At 45.5% G+C, this 16,204-nt stretch overlaps 7 protein-coding genes across 7 annotated transcripts; 2 read left to right on the top strand and 5 right to left on the bottom strand.

Moving 5' to 3' along the window:
• Nucleotides 1-730: 730 nt before the first annotated feature.
• On the bottom strand, nucleotides 731-4,746 carry C8R40DRAFT_847429 (uncharacterized protein). The gene is made up of 13 exons (XM_046236438.1): nucleotides 4,409-4,746; nucleotides 3,821-3,978; nucleotides 3,387-3,740; nucleotides 3,186-3,310; nucleotides 2,979-3,054; nucleotides 2,723-2,911; nucleotides 2,562-2,630; nucleotides 2,374-2,436; nucleotides 2,141-2,293; nucleotides 2,015-2,038; nucleotides 1,842-1,944; nucleotides 1,626-1,757; nucleotides 731-1,537 (listed from the first exon to the last, which is right to left on the bottom strand). The coding sequence occupies exons 1-13, from the start codon at nucleotides 4,413-4,415 to the stop codon at nucleotides 960-962; spliced, it is 2,031 nt and encodes a 676-aa protein (XP_046079436.1). The 5' UTR covers nucleotides 4,416-4,746; the 3' UTR covers nucleotides 731-959.
• On the bottom strand, nucleotides 4,460-6,135 carry C8R40DRAFT_1135541 (adenosine deaminase-like protein). The gene is made up of 3 exons (XM_046229356.1): nucleotides 5,139-6,135; nucleotides 5,005-5,080; nucleotides 4,460-4,952 (listed from the first exon to the last, which is right to left on the bottom strand). Exons 1-3 carry the CDS (start codon nucleotides 6,113-6,115, stop codon nucleotides 4,806-4,808), a joined length of 1,200 nt encoding a protein of 399 aa, XP_046079435.1. The 5' UTR covers nucleotides 6,116-6,135; the 3' UTR covers nucleotides 4,460-4,805.
• A 25-nt stretch (nucleotides 6,136-6,160) lies between these two features.
• C8R40DRAFT_1135532 (DUF89 domain-containing protein) lies at nucleotides 6,161-9,277 on the bottom strand (the record flags this gene model as incomplete). The annotated part of the gene is made up of 17 exons (XM_046229355.1): nucleotides 6,161-6,490; nucleotides 6,562-6,688; nucleotides 6,769-6,821; nucleotides 6,903-6,911; nucleotides 7,001-7,011; nucleotides 7,112-7,511; nucleotides 7,582-7,652; nucleotides 7,735-7,745; nucleotides 7,844-8,015; nucleotides 8,133-8,145; nucleotides 8,230-8,335; nucleotides 8,428-8,537; nucleotides 8,604-8,612; nucleotides 8,687-8,797; nucleotides 8,862-9,074; nucleotides 9,166-9,171; nucleotides 9,227-9,277. Coding segments are annotated over 17 exons (1,513 nt in total), but the record flags the coding sequence as incomplete, so codon positions are not given.
• Nucleotides 9,278-9,421: 144 nt separating this feature from the next.
• Nucleotides 9,422-11,412, top strand: C8R40DRAFT_1177971 (uncharacterized protein; the record flags this gene model as incomplete). Its single annotated transcript, XM_046232773.1, has 4 exons — nucleotides 9,422-9,616; nucleotides 9,672-9,689; nucleotides 9,759-9,915; nucleotides 9,962-11,412. 4 exons carry the CDS (start codon nucleotides 9,422-9,424, stop codon nucleotides 11,410-11,412), a joined length of 1,821 nt encoding a protein of 606 aa, XP_046079433.1.
• Nucleotides 11,413-11,658: 246 nt separating this feature from the next.
• Nucleotides 11,659-12,049, bottom strand: C8R40DRAFT_1062275 (bola protein; the record flags this gene model as incomplete). Its single annotated transcript, XM_046225465.1, has 3 exons — nucleotides 11,659-11,709; nucleotides 11,770-11,819; nucleotides 11,890-12,049. The coding sequence occupies 3 exons, from the start codon at nucleotides 12,047-12,049 to the stop codon at nucleotides 11,659-11,661; spliced, it is 261 nt and encodes an 86-aa protein (XP_046079432.1).
• A 130-nt stretch (nucleotides 12,050-12,179) lies between these two features.
• On the top strand, nucleotides 12,180-13,773 carry C8R40DRAFT_1177970 (amidohydrolase-domain-containing protein; the record flags this gene model as incomplete). Its single annotated transcript, XM_046232772.1, has 6 exons — nucleotides 12,180-12,623; nucleotides 12,674-13,073; nucleotides 13,135-13,322; nucleotides 13,374-13,461; nucleotides 13,519-13,586; nucleotides 13,639-13,773. 6 exons carry the CDS (start codon nucleotides 12,180-12,182, stop codon nucleotides 13,771-13,773), a joined length of 1,323 nt encoding a protein of 440 aa, XP_046079431.1.
• Nucleotides 13,774-13,950: 177 nt separating this feature from the next.
• On the bottom strand, nucleotides 13,951-16,134 carry C8R40DRAFT_1177969 (uncharacterized protein; the record flags this gene model as incomplete). Its single annotated transcript, XM_046232771.1, has 13 exons — nucleotides 13,951-14,141; nucleotides 14,194-14,315; nucleotides 14,375-14,484; nucleotides 14,539-14,562; nucleotides 14,621-14,773; nucleotides 14,834-14,896; nucleotides 14,949-15,017; nucleotides 15,073-15,238; nucleotides 15,295-15,396; nucleotides 15,456-15,613; nucleotides 15,662-15,691; nucleotides 15,742-16,032; nucleotides 16,087-16,134. The coding sequence occupies 13 exons, from the start codon at nucleotides 16,132-16,134 to the stop codon at nucleotides 13,951-13,953; spliced, it is 1,527 nt and encodes a 508-aa protein (XP_046079430.1).
• Nucleotides 16,135-16,204: the final 70 nt, after the last annotated feature.

Here is a 16,204-nt window from a genome sequence, read left to right as displayed (position 1 = left end):
CATCAACAGTATCCAAAGTGTGAACTGTGAACGTTGACAAAGATGGAGTGGAGTGGATGAATCCTGATTGTGCCATGCACAGAGAAGTCCCCGGATTGCCATCATACTGGCATGCCCAGCAAAGAAGCTAGAGAAAGTAGGTATGTGGCACAACCGTTTTTTGGAGTAAAATAGGGTTAAATTTCGACTGGACTTCACATGTTTATGGAAGGTTGCAGGCACAACTCGAGCAAATCACGCTACATTCTGTGTTATCGACCATCTTCATTACGATCAATAATCAGATCGCAGAGATCGTAGTAGAGCCACGGAATCATACAAAGAGGTGCCTAACTTGTCGCCGTCGAAGACTAGTACGTAGAAAGAGTCAATCCCAGCATTCAAAAGCAATGAAAAAGACAACAAATTGATTCCAAGCGGTGCCGGTCGAGGCGTGTTTGACTTGAATAACTCCATTCATAAGAAGGTACTTCTATTGACTCAGAGTGGGATGATCGTGCATGAGAAGGAGTCGCAAGGCTATGGAGGAAGCAAAGATGGATGTTCTTCAGCATAGTTGAATAAAAAGAAGCAGTAGCAGAATCGACGGAGTTTCGAAGGAACCTATCTGGACGCTATCCTCGACGTGTGCATGGATCATTGCTAAGAGACGAAAGCTATGTTAGTGGATGAAGAGAGAAATGTTGATCGACCAAGTTGGCCAAGATTCATGTCTGGAGCAAGCCACCGAACGAACCACTTTGAATGAACCACTTTGAATTGCCTGACAATGGCCATTTCCAAATAGCTATCTTACAGTACTCGAGTGAAGATCCAAAATTTACAGCCAAGATCTAGTAACACACAGGCCCCAAAAGCTGCTTTGATGAATAGCTTGTATCAAGCCAACACATCAGAGATCAAATCATGGCTTACACATCACACATTGAACTGGAGCTTTCCGGACTCGAGGAAGAAGCTCAATCCTTCACTGGTCTAGGATTACGAGGCAAACCCCTTGCACGATCACTCGGAGACCTGCTGATGGGGGAACCGTGATACTCCGGGTGGTCGCCTGTGCGTTCAGTGTGTTCATTTTGGTCGGCGACGATGTTGGAGTGCGACGCCGATCCCCGAGAATCGCGCACAAATTTGTCGGACTTTTGAGACGCACTCGGAAGACTCGGAGGAGGAGAACGCTCAGATATCGGGGATAGACTTGAGAAACTCGAAAGAGTAGACAGAGTGTCCCGAACTGAAGAAAGCGTGTCCCGAAACAAGGGAGGTGTGGAAGAAAGCTTCACAGTCCCCCGATTCATGTCGGAATATACTGAAGATGTTTTGTACCTTGAGTGGAAACTGAACCTTGCACGGGGAGGTTTTTGAACAGGCTGGCGATGAGCCGCGAGAGCGAAAGGTAGGGAATCAACGGGAAGCTCGCGATCTTTCTCCTCAGAGTCAAAGCTGCTCTGGGCTCTGTTCAAATCAAGTTTGAACTTTTCCGGAGCGTAGTACACGGGTGCAAAATCTGCTCCTTCAGGTGTTTCTTCCTCCTTGACTGAAAACAAGCACAAGCAAACGAAGGTGGGCGGGTGGTTTATTTAAATTAAGGAAGCAACCAGTAGAAAAAAGATAAGACGGCGTACGAAATTCGGACAATCCTTTCCCAAACTGAGTCCTACACCAGACCCCCAATATTGAGGTGAGGACAATCAAGAGATACGAAGTGATCGTCATTGTTGCGAAGAAAGGCCATGTTTGGAAGATGAATTGATACACTTTTGGATAGGAAAAAAAGAAAGGTGTGAAGGTGTGAGAGTGAATCCACGATCTTTGAGTTGATGTAGGTGGAAATAACTTACGAGGACTAGCAAATATCCCACTCGAGCTTGCTAATAATAACAGCGAAATGCCAGCAAAGACAATAAACTGCCGACGGTCCTCGCGACGAACATATGTCCAACCCTAGTTAAATCGAAGAGGTCCGTTTGTCCAAAGTGAGTTGTCTATGAGCATGAACATATGTACGACTCACCAAAATTGCCCAGGGGAGCTCGAGCTATCGAAACGAAGAAAAATTGGTTCAGAAATTTTTTTCGAACGGAGTATAGAATATAGAATAGAAAGAGGGGGGGGGGTATAGGAAAAGGGCCTTACTCACAACACCCATAGTCGAAAACACTGCACGGTATAGGCTCAAATGCTGCGCGACGCTTTTGATCGTTCCCGAAGATGCCTTGTCGAGCCACATCGCGGTTGAGGCGATGGCAAAGAAGCCACCTAGTTGAACGCAGACTGATAACACGAGTGCGAGCTACATAATGAAACGTAACAACGAGGATTGAGATGATAATTAGGATTTAGTAACACAATTTCGAATGGGTTACAACTTACCCGGTATATATTGTGGATTCGAGAGGAGGCTCCGACGCGGTTGAAGGATTGTTGTGCATAGACCTGGGATTAAGTAGAGAGTGTGTGATTTAGTAGAGCTTTATGTTCACGTTCAGGCTATGTATGTAAAAGAGTGAAACCTAGCACGACTCCGAGTGGGATGGTGACAGAATTTAAATCGCACTTACCTTGTACAACCTCGAAGCGAGATAAGTCGCAAGTACCAAAGCCACAGCATTGAATACCAAAATAGGGATCTGCGAAAACAAACACAAACACAAAGATTTTGAGCTGCAAGTATATCGAAAATCCATTCCAGAGCATATAGTATTAGAATGATTTTACATACCGTATGGTCTGCTCTAACATTCCACCAGCTTCCCAAAAAATCCACGTCGTTACACGCTTGTTGGACGATGAGGGTCTCGTAATGCGCTTGAAGCTTGTATGTGTTGTTGAGTCGGTACCCGGCCCAGGCGGTTACTAGGACGTGGCCTGCAATGGCTGCACCTAAATGGGGGAGGGATTCGTTTAGGATCTATATATGAAAATAAAGAAGAGCCGTGAGCCCGAAGAATTCATGGAATGTGGAATATGGAACGAACCGTGACGAACGATAGTAGCAATAGCCAAACTTGGAACGTCAGCGTGACAATATCTTCAGCCATCGAATCATGGATGCTATAAGTAAAAATAGGTACATTATTAGAGTCGGATGCAGCAGAAACATTATTATAATGAAAATAATATGACAAGAAACGGGGCAATATAAACACAAAATAATGATGATCATAATCGAAATCGTGGCTCACACGTCGTTCAACCAGATCAAAGACTGTAAACACGTCTGATCCAGAGATTGTCCGTTGTCCAACTGCAAACCATCGATTTGGCCGTTCATATCCACCTCGGTCTTTGCGTGTACCTTGTGATGGCGCTGCAGTATAAAAAGGGTACACAATCTTTGATTCAGTACTTGCTATCATCAAAGGGAGTCGCAACGATCAACGTACCTTTGTTAAGTTGACGGATAAGAATGAGACCTCGGACTCATCGAGAGCTTGTCGACGAGAATTGTGAGGCTTGGTGCTAGAAACGTTCGCGTTATCAGCGTCGGCGGAGACCAACACCGCACAACCACTATTCCCGCGCTGCGGTATGTCACTGCACTCGTACAGCTCATCGCCCGATATAAAGACGACGCGAGTCTGTGTGATATTCGCCTGTGTCAAAAACCCAGAGATAATTTCCGACGCGGCTTCGTTATCGGTGAACGCGATGCTTTGCAGGATGATGAGAATGATGCAATTGATGAGTGCGAGGAAGAAGAAGAGAGTGGTGAATCTGGTTAGGGTGACTCGTTGGTACTATATGAAGAATAACATTAAGCGACAAAGTTCCCCCGCTATACACACACACAAATAAATGAGCAAAAAGGCGTACTTACCACCAACTTCACCCTACTCCGTTGAAGAGCCTGCTTCGCAAAGTTTCGCAAGGATTGACTAGTCAAATTCAACATTCTCCGATTTTCCCAGTGAAGATGCAAATCATCCGACGACAGAATTGAATTAGATTGAACGGGGGCGCAGCCAGGAGAATTTACTTGAAACGAGGGAAATATAATTGGAAAGGAAGAGAATGAAATGAAGAAAATACTGTGAGTACAAGAAGAAGAAAAAACCAGCCAGGGTGGGTTGAAAGAGAGGAAGAAAAAGGCTTGGTGAGTTTTATATTGTCACTATAGCACCGGCGGGCCACCGCGTGCGGTCACTCGCAACGCATACTCTTTGCGATTTGAACAATGATGATCCCCTAGTACTGCACACCTCCGGATATCCCGTGAACATATCCGCTATAACGACAATCAACATTGGAGAATTCAGTAAGTTCAGGCCTCAAAAGGCTCGGCTCTTGGTCGATTTTCTTCCAACTCATATAGTTCACAGCAACCTGTTCATCACGACGGTTCGTATATGACGGTTATACTTGGAAGGCTAGATCCTCCCTTGAAACTCAACGAATATGTACTTACCTAACATCTGGGCCCCCCAGGTGAAGTTGTGGTGATGAACTTTCGGAAGATAATATACTTTCTTTTCTGCAGTGCCGCCTCCAAGAACCGCAAACCGACGCGTTCAGGCAAATACGACAGTACCCCATCCAAATTTGCGAAGTGGGTGGGTTCAATTGTAAACTTAACTTGAAACATCATTTACATACATGCGTGATCGATGGAATCCTGGACCAGCGAAGTACTAGCGAAGTCTAAACTCACTGTCGTTTGGCCCGTGCATATATATGTATATCATGAGGGCGCCTTATATTCAGTGAATTTTCTTGGGGTCAGTCCTGGTCAGTCAGAATTGGTTCCTGAAGCCGGAGGCCACAGTTGGATGGGTTACATAACGGACGGATGAGTTCCTGCACTTTTAACTTGTCATCCACGACCCGTTGATACTTCCCTCTGCGACCTTCTGTACCTCTTCCCTCGTCAGACCGAGCCCAAGCGGGGGCAGGGCGAGGAGTAGAGCGTATTCGGCAGTGAGAGAAGTGCGAAAGGGGAGGGTGTCGTCTGTCTGTTTTTTATTTTGAGACGTTTTGGGGGTAAAGCGAGAAAAAAGAGCTCACACAAACAGCAATTGGATGTCCTCGATCGAGGTAATGACTGATATGGTGTGAGGAGAGGTTGGGAACGGTTTTACATCTGGGGGTCAAAATTATAATAAATATCGCATATTAAATATGAAAATGGGTCCACGTACATGATATTCGAACTTAAACACACTTCAACCAGCATCCGGTCCTTTAACACTAGGTCCCTCGCTTGTTCATCCAAGAATGTCGCATGGCCGAGTCTATTCGGGGCATATGAAAGGAGCTGGAGCGTATCAGCGGCTGAGTTACCTGGAGTCTCAGCAATATGCAACGTAACACGCAACCCAGCTGATTTGGCTTTTGCTATAAACGGTTCAAGGAGGGACATATCACCTGCTAAAGGATCCCCACATAGATCTACGCCAACAACTCTCCTACCCGAGTTTTTTAACAGTATAGCAAGGTCAATTGTGTCTTCAATTGTTATCCTTTCCTCTCCGGCTGCAAGCTCTTTACGCACCCCCATCCTGCGATCTAAACTAACAATCAATGCAGCCCTGTCCCTTGGGTACTTCTCCACCTCATCCAACACGGTCTCAAGATATTCTTTTGGAGAAAGCGCAGGTGTACGTCGTGGTGTAGTGCGCAGCTCGAGGTAGGTGCATTCAGGGTAATCGTCTGGCGTCAACCCACCCTCTAACCCACTGATGTTGTTCCCCTTCCTCTTATTCGGAGCATCCAAAAAACCTTGCAACACAGCCCTTGTAGCAGCCCCTAAGGTCTTCCTCGTCGAAATTAACGCGTATATCGTGCGGAACGCGCCGAAAAACTCGTGGATGTCGTCTAGAGCGAAATTTGATAAAGTTTCTAACCCGGAAAGGATTTCGGTGCGGGTGAGAACAGAGTTGTTCAAAGCTTCAGTACCAGTAGGTGGACCCGATGAGAAATAATTCAAGGACGATCCAGCTATCTCGTACAGCACCTCAATCGGCACACAGCCGTTTAAATGCGCATGCAGCTCTGCTTTTGGAAGAGATTTGATCCATAATATATCGCTCGCAGTTAGAGAGGAGAGCGCAGCCAACGCTGGACCAGAGATTCCCGGATATTCAAGTTGGGATAAAGAGGATGCTGACAATGACATTGTTCGATACGGAAAGGGATTCCAGCCTTTATAATTATGCTTTTATGCATTATTTATCATGTGTTCGCGTCCGGAACCGGAGACGGGATCCCCGGAACATTGTATTCGGACATTTTTGTCTTTGGGTGTATTCAGTGTGTATCTAATAGCTAAACACTCAGGTCTCGGAGGAGACTCTAGGAAACTTTGCGGCAACAAGTTCAACATGGGGTTCAATTACTGTAATCTGTCAAATGGTAAGTTCCAATAGGAGAGCTACGCATGCCTTTCAACCTTGTGTGACACAATTCGCTTCTGTTGGAGAAACAGCCTGAGCCAGTAGCAGTCCAATCCTATTACTCTGATCTCTTGCCCAAAAAAGAGATCAACGCAAACCTATAAAGACAAGTAAGAGAGAAGGAATTCAATAAGCCCTGGAGGAAAAAACATAGAGGCAAACCACTCACTTTCCATTAACCTTCCATTTCTCATCCTTCTCTTCCGTCTGTGCCAAAACCTCTTTATCCAACCCCACAGCGACGTCGGCTTTGTTGGTGCGTAGACTAAGGAGAGGGAAGGATCCAGCTAGGGGACCTGATATCCATACAAATAAATGCGTGAGTTATCGTATTGCACGCTCAAAACAGTAGACAACTCAGATGAACAATGCTGACCTAGAGCTTCCTCGAAAGGGGTCCAGGAAGGCCACTGGATGTCTCCCGTTAATCTATATAAGTGAATAGATTAGTCTCTCTTGATATCATGAAAAGAATCGTGAGGGCATGTAACGGAATGTAGGGGTACGTACTTTCGATAGCTTCATTTGTTGAAGGAGGGGGTAGCATCAAATATTACAAGTCAGTTCCAATTCCGGCAAGTATTAAAGACACCTTGTGAGAGACTCACTTCAAATCGCCCTGTGTATGCCACAGAAAAGCAAAGAAAGGTTCAAGTTGGTAAATATTTACTAAGTTCGGCGTGGTTCGCTCGGATCTGTATACATAACAAACGACTCGCCTTGAATATAACCAAATCACTATTCCCCAAGAATTCATACAACTCCTGATCGTAGGTGGCCATGTCCCAATACGCTACGGGGGCAGTCCAGAATTGCGCGAGAGGTGACTCTTTCGTTGATGGTGTTGTTAGCGTGGCAGTGGTATGTCTTCCCCCAAGAGCTGTTCCACTGGGAACCGACAACTCGAACACGCCTTCTGACACGTATCGCCTCAGGCGGCCCGCGAGTTCTCGCAGATGTTGCTGTTGTTCTACCGAGGGCTGAGGTTGACTTGGTGAAGTGGTTGTTGAAGTAGAGGCGATATCGGAAAGGAACGACTTCGGATCCAACAGGAACTCGATAGTTTCTTTGAAATCGGGAGGCGTCACGTCAGAGACGAACCATGGGATTAGCTTGGGGCTGCCAGAGCAAAGAAAAGGATTAATATGTAATTTTGCGAGTTTAGGAATTTGCACAGAATGTAACTCACTGAAAGACTACTTTCGAGACATATGGAGTGTAGGTGACGAGAAAATCGGCAAATACGAGGTCTGTGAATAGCTATGCGTTTGTTGATTGGTTTTTTTAGTTGGTCAACATCATTATATTGAGGTCATGAAAGACGAGGAAGACCGTGACGTACTTCGAAACCAGCTATATAGTAAATATAGCAATGGTAGCAGTCGTAGTACACCGTTATCAGTTTAGTCAGCAACATCCAGCGATGAATGAAAATAGAGAAATGAGCGTACCGTTATCCAACACAAAATCCACTCTACCATCTCTCACTGCTTGTAGATGATCCCAAGCCTTCTCCTGATCATCGCGCATGATGAATTTTTTCCGAGCAGCTTGCATGTCTTTGCCTACAGATTGCAGATTCTCGATGTCGACAAGGGACATGTGGGTAAGGAGAGATAGGTCCTAAATAGATATAGGATCGATTGAAGCCAGAAGAATGGGGGAGGGAGTGGTGATAAGGATAGCTCAGTCACTATGTGTATTATGCGAGCACAATGAGGACTTTTGACGTCGACATACTGTTGCATTTCCCCTGCAAACATGATCAATCATCATGCGTAATATCAGAGGGGGATTTGGTCTTCTAAAATATTAACACGCAAGCTCGGAGACTTACCATAAACACATCTGCATCATCTCTTGGAAGAATACCTTCAACTTCGTCGGATCAGATTCTAAAGCACTCTTTTCGCTCTCTAGTTCGTGCATGATCGTTGCGATGCCTTTGGACAGTGAGGGATATCCATGAGCAAAGATTGGAAAAAAGGGAGTTTCGAAACGCAGGCTAAAATTATGTACAATATTCAGTGCGTACCGTATATCGAAGGGCCTGATTTTGCAAAAACGTCTAATTTCTGAGCATGGAAGGGATCATAGTTTCGCCAATGGGTGGTTTGGACGAAGTATGACCGTAGGAGACGATATCTATAGAAGGGTTTCCGGAAGAGATGGTAAGTAGATTACCCAAAAATACTAGGGTATATGGCGTACAGATAACATCTGCGGAAGGTGGGGGGCGAGATCATGTTCCAGTCAACTCCGAATGCACGGATTTCGTGAGAGAAATTTCGCACTCTGCATAGAGCCAAGGTGCCGTGAACCAAGAGTTCTTTGAAGATCTAGCTAGTTCTTCTAGCTCAGTGTTGTATAATTCAACATGCGGTTCGCCGTCAGATGGAATTGGCCTGTAACCCCAATTTAGTTTTGTCTTTAGGCATGCCTCGATGAAATGGAGAGGGGAAACGCAACTCCATGACATGATCTCTAGCCATCTCGTATTTCAGTTTACTGATTTTCTCGATGATAGTCTTTCCTTCCGCGATTTTAGCTTCGAGACGTTGCTTCCGCTCAGGATCATCATCCGGGGTTTGTACTACTAGATGCAAGTCATGATTCTCGCGATGAAGTTGATCGACAATTCCTGTGAGGATGATTGGCCAGCGCCTCACGACGGTTTCGTAGCTGTAAAAGATAGTAAATGAAGAGATTGCCGAATCAGAATTTACTGGAATAACACTGGCAGCCAGCCAGAGGGTGTATGTGGACAACGCACGAGAAACTGCATAGGTATTTGGATCAGCTTTGAGGAAATGTTAGGTTCCCATGAACCTTACCCGGATTTATCAGTAGGATCGTAAGGCGGGAAGGGTGGTTGGAATACCATCTCAAAAGTAGTTGCTTTTAAGCGCTGGTAATGAAGCGCATGTGTGTATGGGCGCTTACCAAAGTACTACTTATTCGCTTCAACAAACTCTTCTTCAAAGTCTTTCAAATTACAAGTAGCCAAGCCTCTCCTCAAATCCGCCATCATGTCAATTGAAATTAGCAAGACCACTGGCTCCATTCCTCCAGACGTCCTGTACTCTGCTCTTCGACGCGTTTTCTACAAGTTTTCTTGCGGCGGCGTCGTTCATGAAAAGGACTTTGTTTCAACCTGTGGATATGTCTCTACCCTCCTCAAAAATACCGAATTCCAAGATCTCATCGAATCAACACAAGGTTTGGTCAGTTCTTTGTGTTTGTCTCGTGTTCGACGCGTGGAATAACTCTTGTTAATAGTTTGTAGATGTTGTAGAGGTGAAGAACACCAATTACTGCGATCAACCACAACTGTACTAACTATCGTGCTCACTAAATCACTCATAGATGGCTGTCGTCGTTTTCATCTCCCGTGTTTTTCCCATAGTCCGTTTGTCAATACTCTCCTTTGTCGATTACGTTCCAGAAAGCTGCGAGGCAGTCAGCTCGCTGTTCGATTTGTTAGAAGCGCAGGTCATTAAATGCTGCGGATATGGCATGCAATGTATGTAAATCTATCTTATACTTGTGGACTGGACTAATTAATATAGTGAGGATGGCGGCGATCGACCAACTTTTGCAGTCCGATGAAACTATAGTCACCACTTTGCCCAAAACACTGAATCTCTCGCTCTTCGCCGAAAAGTGTCGTTCGATGCCATTCACGACGTCTCTAGATGACTACAGTATACAAGCTCAATCATCTTCGCAATTTTTGGATCCTCGTTCGTCAGCAAGCGGGGCCCCTCTCTCGCGTGGGACGATATCCCCTGGTATAGGTTGCGGTCCTCCGCGGGAGTGTCCTTTTCCAACTTGGTCAACACCACGAAGCTCTTTCCTTGTATCTCACTTCACGACAGACTCGTGTCGTTTCCAGGCTCAGAACTATCCAAAGCCGAATTTCAACGTCGTTCAGTCCGAGTCGATTCGCGCCGCGGCCGAATTCGAGCTCTCACTATGCGCTAATCTTCTCTTTGGCTCGAACATGCAGGCTTCTATGCAATCTCAAAGTCATTCTTTCGCCGAAAATGAATCTAATACACCTTCTCCTGTTTCCCAAACATTTTCCGTAGATATGAAGAGTCTCTTGCCCTCAAATGTGGAGCATCTCATGGATAGTCCTCTCTTTGATCCGCTTGTTCTTGACGCATATAATCCAGCCACCGTTTCTCAAAGCCCTTCTATAACCGAAAGCGAATCTTGCAACCATCCAGTTTCTTCACCATTTTTGCAACCACCGTTGCAGATACACGATCATAGCCAGCAATCTAGTATTGACTTAGCCTTGGTTCCCAGTGAGCTGCTGAGTCCCTACCTACCGCAGAGTCACCCAAGTATCTCTCTTCTTCGTCAACCTCTCTTACCTGTCTCGACGTCAAACCTCTCTTCGAATTTATCCTTAAGTGCACTCAACGAGCCCGAGCCATGCACTTCCAAGCTTTCGCGAGCCGAAGCAGAAGATTTATTTGGATATCCTGCATCGTCTTCGCCTGTACACGCTGATAACCAAGAGGAAAATAGTACACACTTGTCTGTAAATGGAGACGTGTCCGTTGCGAGCATTATCTCTCCTAGTGGTCCTATCACTGCTCAATCTGTTCCGGATCCTGACCTCGATGAGAAAGTGTCTAATCCGGTTCCTGAAGCCGTAGATGGTGCCATCGGAGAGCAAGCTGAGGTCAAGACGCCGACGAAGGAGAAGCGAAAGCGACAACCAAGTATTGCCGGAAGCAAGAAGGAAGTCCGGAAAGAGAAAAGCCGCAGCGCCAGCGTCGTCGGCCTTGATATCGGAAAGGCTCTTACGGAGGAGTTCGAAATCGGTGCGGAACATCGTGCTTCGCCTCGGTATGGCGGAGAGAATCTACGTCGCTCAAAGAGGCAGAGGACAATCACAAACCAGAAGCAAGGATTAGATATCTTTGGATTGGCTTCACCCTCTGAAGGCACTGCTTCTCCTGGGCGTAGATCATCATCGAAAGTGAACAAGGAGAATACTCGCTAAGGTTGTTCTGTGGTACGGATCGGATTGCATTACGCTAGTAACATATTGGTCTTTCATTATTCTACATACTTCAGTAGTTCCCCATGTCTTATCACGCAGTACTTGAAAACTGGCAATGGTACATATAATAGCAATGTGCTGTATAACAAACAACAATCGATACCCGAGTTGGATGTAACAGCAGATGATACCTAGTTTCGCACTCTCTGCAGCGTCATCAACATCAATCCCCTGATATTAGGTTTCCTAGCATTGCTTAGCCAGATAGTCCTCATACTGCTTGGGTGTGAACGTTTTCTGAATCAGATAGAACAATTATTGAAAATTCCACAGGAATTTTGAACATCTGGATCAAACCTGCGAAAAAGCATGCATCTGTGCGATCTGGGCTTTCAAGAGATCGTTCACTGGAAGCAAGAGGATGGTTAGTGATTCTGGATGGTCTGGACGTAGAATGGAAAGGAATTTGATTTATACCGAATCGATGTCTAGAGAGGGTATTTTTCCCGTCAAAGGCCTCGCTGACTAGTACAATCGCATAGCTTTCTCCGCAGCCACTTGATTGATCTTCGATCTCCAGATGAGAGACTGGGAGAGCGGTTCGGATGGCAGCTTCGAGGTCTGCAAGGTTGATCATTTCGATGATGGTCGTTATCTGATAAGATATAGCACACGAAGCAAGCCATCCGCATCCGCCCCGTTCTTCTTCCTTTGTCCACAAACATGGGAATTTCCTCCTGAGCGATCATGGGAATTTCAAACTCATGATGAACGTCCACAACTCACTCGACCTTCTCCGAAAGACAGCTTTCACTTTTCCCGCCATTGACAATCATGCACATCCTCTGCTTCGTTCCCAATATCGAGGAAAAGTACCATTCGAGACCATCATATCGGAAACTTCCAGCGAATTGGCCTTGCAACAAGAAGCCACGCAAATGATCGCTTGCTTTCGAGCAGCCGCGCAGCTATCTAAGGTGCTAGGTGTTGAACAGGTCATCGGGCAGTCTTTATGGCAGCAGGTTAAACAACGACGGGACGCTATGGACTACGATGAACTTTGCGATACATTCATGAAGGCGTGTGGTATTCAGAGCATTCTGTTGGATGATGGCCTAGGTGGTGTATCTGAGTGGTGCGAAGATTGGAAATGGCACAGAAGATTTGGTTGTGATACGAAAAGGATAGTGCGGATTGAGATCGAAGCGGAGGTATGTAATAATAACTCTTCTATAATATTGCCTTAACGTTTCTCTCTCAGAAAATATTGTTCCCATTACTCCAACCCCTCTTGGCATCCGAATCAGCGTTGCAAAATCCTTCCGAAAGCATTGGGTCAGGGCTACGAAATCAATTACAGTCCATCCTTGTGGAATTCTTCCAACAACTGAACACCTCTTTGACTGATAGTGCTCGGAAACCTGAAGTTGTCTCGTTCAAGAGCATCGCATGTTATCGTGGTGGACTAAACATTAGGCCAAGAGTAGAGCTTGGGATATCTGTAGCTCAAACCGAACACAATCACGACTATGTCGTCGATAGTTTGTTCCAAGTACTTTTCCACATTAAGAATACAGGCTCTGTTCGCCTTGCCCATGGAACAATAAACGAATGGATCGTGCATTGGGCCCTTCGTGTCGCGGGAGAAAATAATATTCCTGGTTAGGCGACTTTATACTTCATTGATTTATTATCCACTTATTATGGAATTCTACTCCAAAGTTCAGTTTCACACTGGCCTCGGTGATTCGGATATCTCTCTTCTACACGCCTCGCCTGCACACATGCAGCCTTTGATCAAAGATTATCCACAAACTATCTTTGTTCTATTGCATGCTGCGTATCCTTTTACCAAGGAGGCAGGCTATTTGTGCTCGGTCTACCCAAATGTGATGCTTGATTTTGGAGAGGTAAGGTCTTGAGATACTTGCATATCATCTTTTTGCATACATCTTTTCTAGATATTTCCAATGATTTCAGGTTCTGGTCAAAGGAGTGTCATTCGCGAAGTTTTGGAGATCTGTCCGACGAACAAAATTCTCTGGTCGAGTGAGCTGTAAAACATTGCTACTCGATCTGTATACAATTGATCACAGAACACTACAGCTGATGGTCACTGGCACCCCGAATCCTATTATTTAGGAACAATCCAGGCAAGGCAGGCTTTGTTCGACGTGCGTTCGTTACTACCTTCCTCCATCACATGTGATAATCTGTGCAACTTAGGTTCTCTCCGAGATTGTATTAGCCGGGGAGTTGAGAGAGGCCGAAGCAGTGCAGATTGCAGAACAAGCCCTCTTCTGGAACTCGGAAAGAGTTTACAAGCTTGAGATCGAACCCGACATGAATCTACAGTTTTGATGCAAACTCTACTGGCTTGATCGACTACTGATCCTACAGATTTGCTTGTCTATTCTTTACAACGCAGGTATAGCCATCTTGTATCGAACAACACTGCAACGATATCCATGTAATGTCCGTGTCATAAAGAGCGTAAATTAAGCAATGTCAAACAGCGGCTAGCGCTGCGACATGAGCCTACTCAGAAGAAGCACTGTCTCGAGAAGGAATGGAACCCAAAGTTGGCAGATAATGTGTGGTGAAATCTGCTTGAAGACCTTTTGCTTTCAGTTTTTTGTCGTCAAAGTTGATAATGTAGGTGCTTTCCACATCGCGGTCGAAAACCTCGGGCGCGAAGTTGGATGACGACAGACTAGCTTCAACATACACTATAAGAGGGATCAGTGATGAATACTTGCGACAATACTGCGTCGAACTCACAATATTGTGCAAGACCTTTACCGAAATTCGTATAGCACAATATTCCAAGGACAACACTTGCGACAAGAAGAACAAGTGAAGCAGTGATGAAGCAACCAAGACATGGCCAGGCATAGAAGGTCCTATATGTTTTCACGACAAGTGAGAAGGTATAAAAGCAATAGTAAAAGGAACTTGCCACCGGTAGACTTGGGAGATGAACATGAGAGAGCTCCCAAGAATGAACAAACTTCCCACAAAAATGAATGCCAGAGTAAGTAATCGTTTTTCAGAACGGATACCAAACCACGCCTAGACCGACAATGTCATTTGGATGTCTTCAAAGAGCAAGTTCAAAATAGATACCGCCAACAACCATGGGCCAAGGGCCTGGAAGATAGTCTTTCAGTTTACGACCGAGATTGACTCATAGCCACGACAAACTCACCACGGCATACGAGATAACGAGAACCTCATAGACTGTAGTATGCGCGGAGATTTGCTGGATATATGTGTTGAACAGCTGGTCGACCCATAGCGCTGCGGCAGTGATAAGAACGAAAGCTTCGAGTTGTAGACAGACTTGCAGGGCCAAGAAGTACTGGGAGCGAATAGAATATAGGCCTTGAATAAGCAATCAAACTGCAGAGAGAGAATTCACCTTGTACAATTTTGTGATTGCTTTTGGTGCGCCGACGCAAGTAAAGACTTCCGCATTGTAGGTCTGAAAAATACATTATATCAACAACACACACCGTTGAGTAAAATCGCCGCACTCGAAGCAGAGTCCAGGAAAGAAAGGCAGAGATCCCGAGAGCGGAACAATTTAGAATGATATCAGGAATCTTGAGGTGACTTTTAGCAAATGAAACGATCACGTATGAAGAATTGAAGGCGTACCTCGTATAGAATACGCGTTGAGAAGTAGACTCCGAACATTGCAGCAGAGCACGAGGTGCCTGGGGCTTCAATGGCTTGTTGAAAGACTGCTTGCTGCCATTCCGTACGCCACAGCGAGTAGATTGACCAGGCGGTGAGTAGGATACGGGTAATGAATACAGTCAGTCTATAAAGAACTTTTTTGACAATCAAAACCCAGAATTTGTAGAGAAGGGTACTCACACGTGAGGCACGGAATCGTGGATCATCGCTATGATAGACAATATGAAGAGCCAAAATTGAAGAAACAAGAAGGCAATCTCTTCTCGTCGGTTGTTCTGGAAACTAGCAATATCCAGAATAATGGGTAAGAATTGGTCCAAAGTTGAGCCTATGAGACGTACTGCTGGGTGGGATATAGTAGCATGCTTGTACAGGATTCGGACATGTTGACAGATCCAACGCCTCCATCTGCTTCAAATACGACTTGAGATACAGTCTGGGATTGCCCTTGGGCATCAGCGATGATTTTGAACGATTGACTGTTGAGTTGTGCTATGATCTGAAATTGATGAACGCCCGACGAAATCACCATGCTAGTGATACTGACCGTTTCTCCACGAAGTTGAGCATCTGCATCCTAGAACAGTGTCAGGATTAGTTAATGGAAGAATCTTAAATATAACTGACCGGGGAATTTTCCACGATAATCTTGTCTCTCGAGTCAAATATAGGGGAACAGTTGCTGGAGTTATGGGGGATAAAATTACACATCTCCAGCCTGTAGCCTCCGCTCACATGCGAGAGGTCTGTGTGATTAGCCGGCGGGATATCTGCCGCCTGGGTGATATCGGACAGGAGACCGTAGTACTGGGAATCGAGGACGAAAAGCAGAGATTGGATGATTCCCTGCGCAAAACAATGGAAGAATCCGAACAGAAAAAAGACGGCAGTCAGACGATTGCGAGTGATCCTCGTATACTAGGAGTCGAGTTGCTTTAGTGATGGAAAGCCTGATACCCTAGTGCCACTCACAATCTTCTTCAGCTTCAGCTTGAACTGTGCGACCTTTCCACGAGCCATGATAAGAACTTTTCCGAAGTAGAGTTACAACCACGAATGCAGGCCTGGCCTGGCCTATCGGAACGACGAA

Source organism: Lentinula edodes (assembly GCF_021015755.1).
Source record: "Lentinula edodes strain Le(Bin) 0899 ss11 chromosome Unknown C8R40scaffold_72, whole genome shotgun sequence".
In the NCBI taxonomy this organism is placed as follows: domain Eukaryota; kingdom Fungi; phylum Basidiomycota; class Agaricomycetes; order Agaricales; family Omphalotaceae; genus Lentinula; species Lentinula edodes.
Note: the sequence above shows the minus strand (reverse complement) of the source record. Positions and strands in the feature narration are given on the sequence as shown.

Excerpts from the sequence above, each read along its gene's own strand:
- C8R40DRAFT_847429 (XM_046236438.1), bottom strand. Across the intron at positions 2,039-2,140 it reads TGTTTTCGACTATGGGTGTT|CTCGAGCTCCCCTGGGCAAT; the intron begins GTGAGTAAGGCC and ends TCGTTTCGATAG. Across the intron at positions 1,538-1,625 it reads GAAAGGATTGTCCGAATTTC|TCAAGGAGGAAGAAACACCT; the intron begins GTACGCCGTCTT and ends GCTTGTTTTCAG.
- C8R40DRAFT_1135541 (XM_046229356.1), bottom strand. The coding sequence starts at position 6,115 with ATGTCATTGTCAGCATCCTCTTTATCCCAACTTGAATATCCGGGAATC. Across the intron at positions 5,081-5,138 it reads TGTTTAAGTTCGAATATCAT|ATGTAAAACCGTTCCCAACC; the intron begins GTACGTGGACCC and ends TTTGACCCCCAG. Across the intron at positions 4,953-5,004 it reads GACATCCAATTGCTGTTTGT|ACAGACGACACCCTCCCCTT; the intron begins GTGAGCTCTTTT and ends AATAAAAAACAG.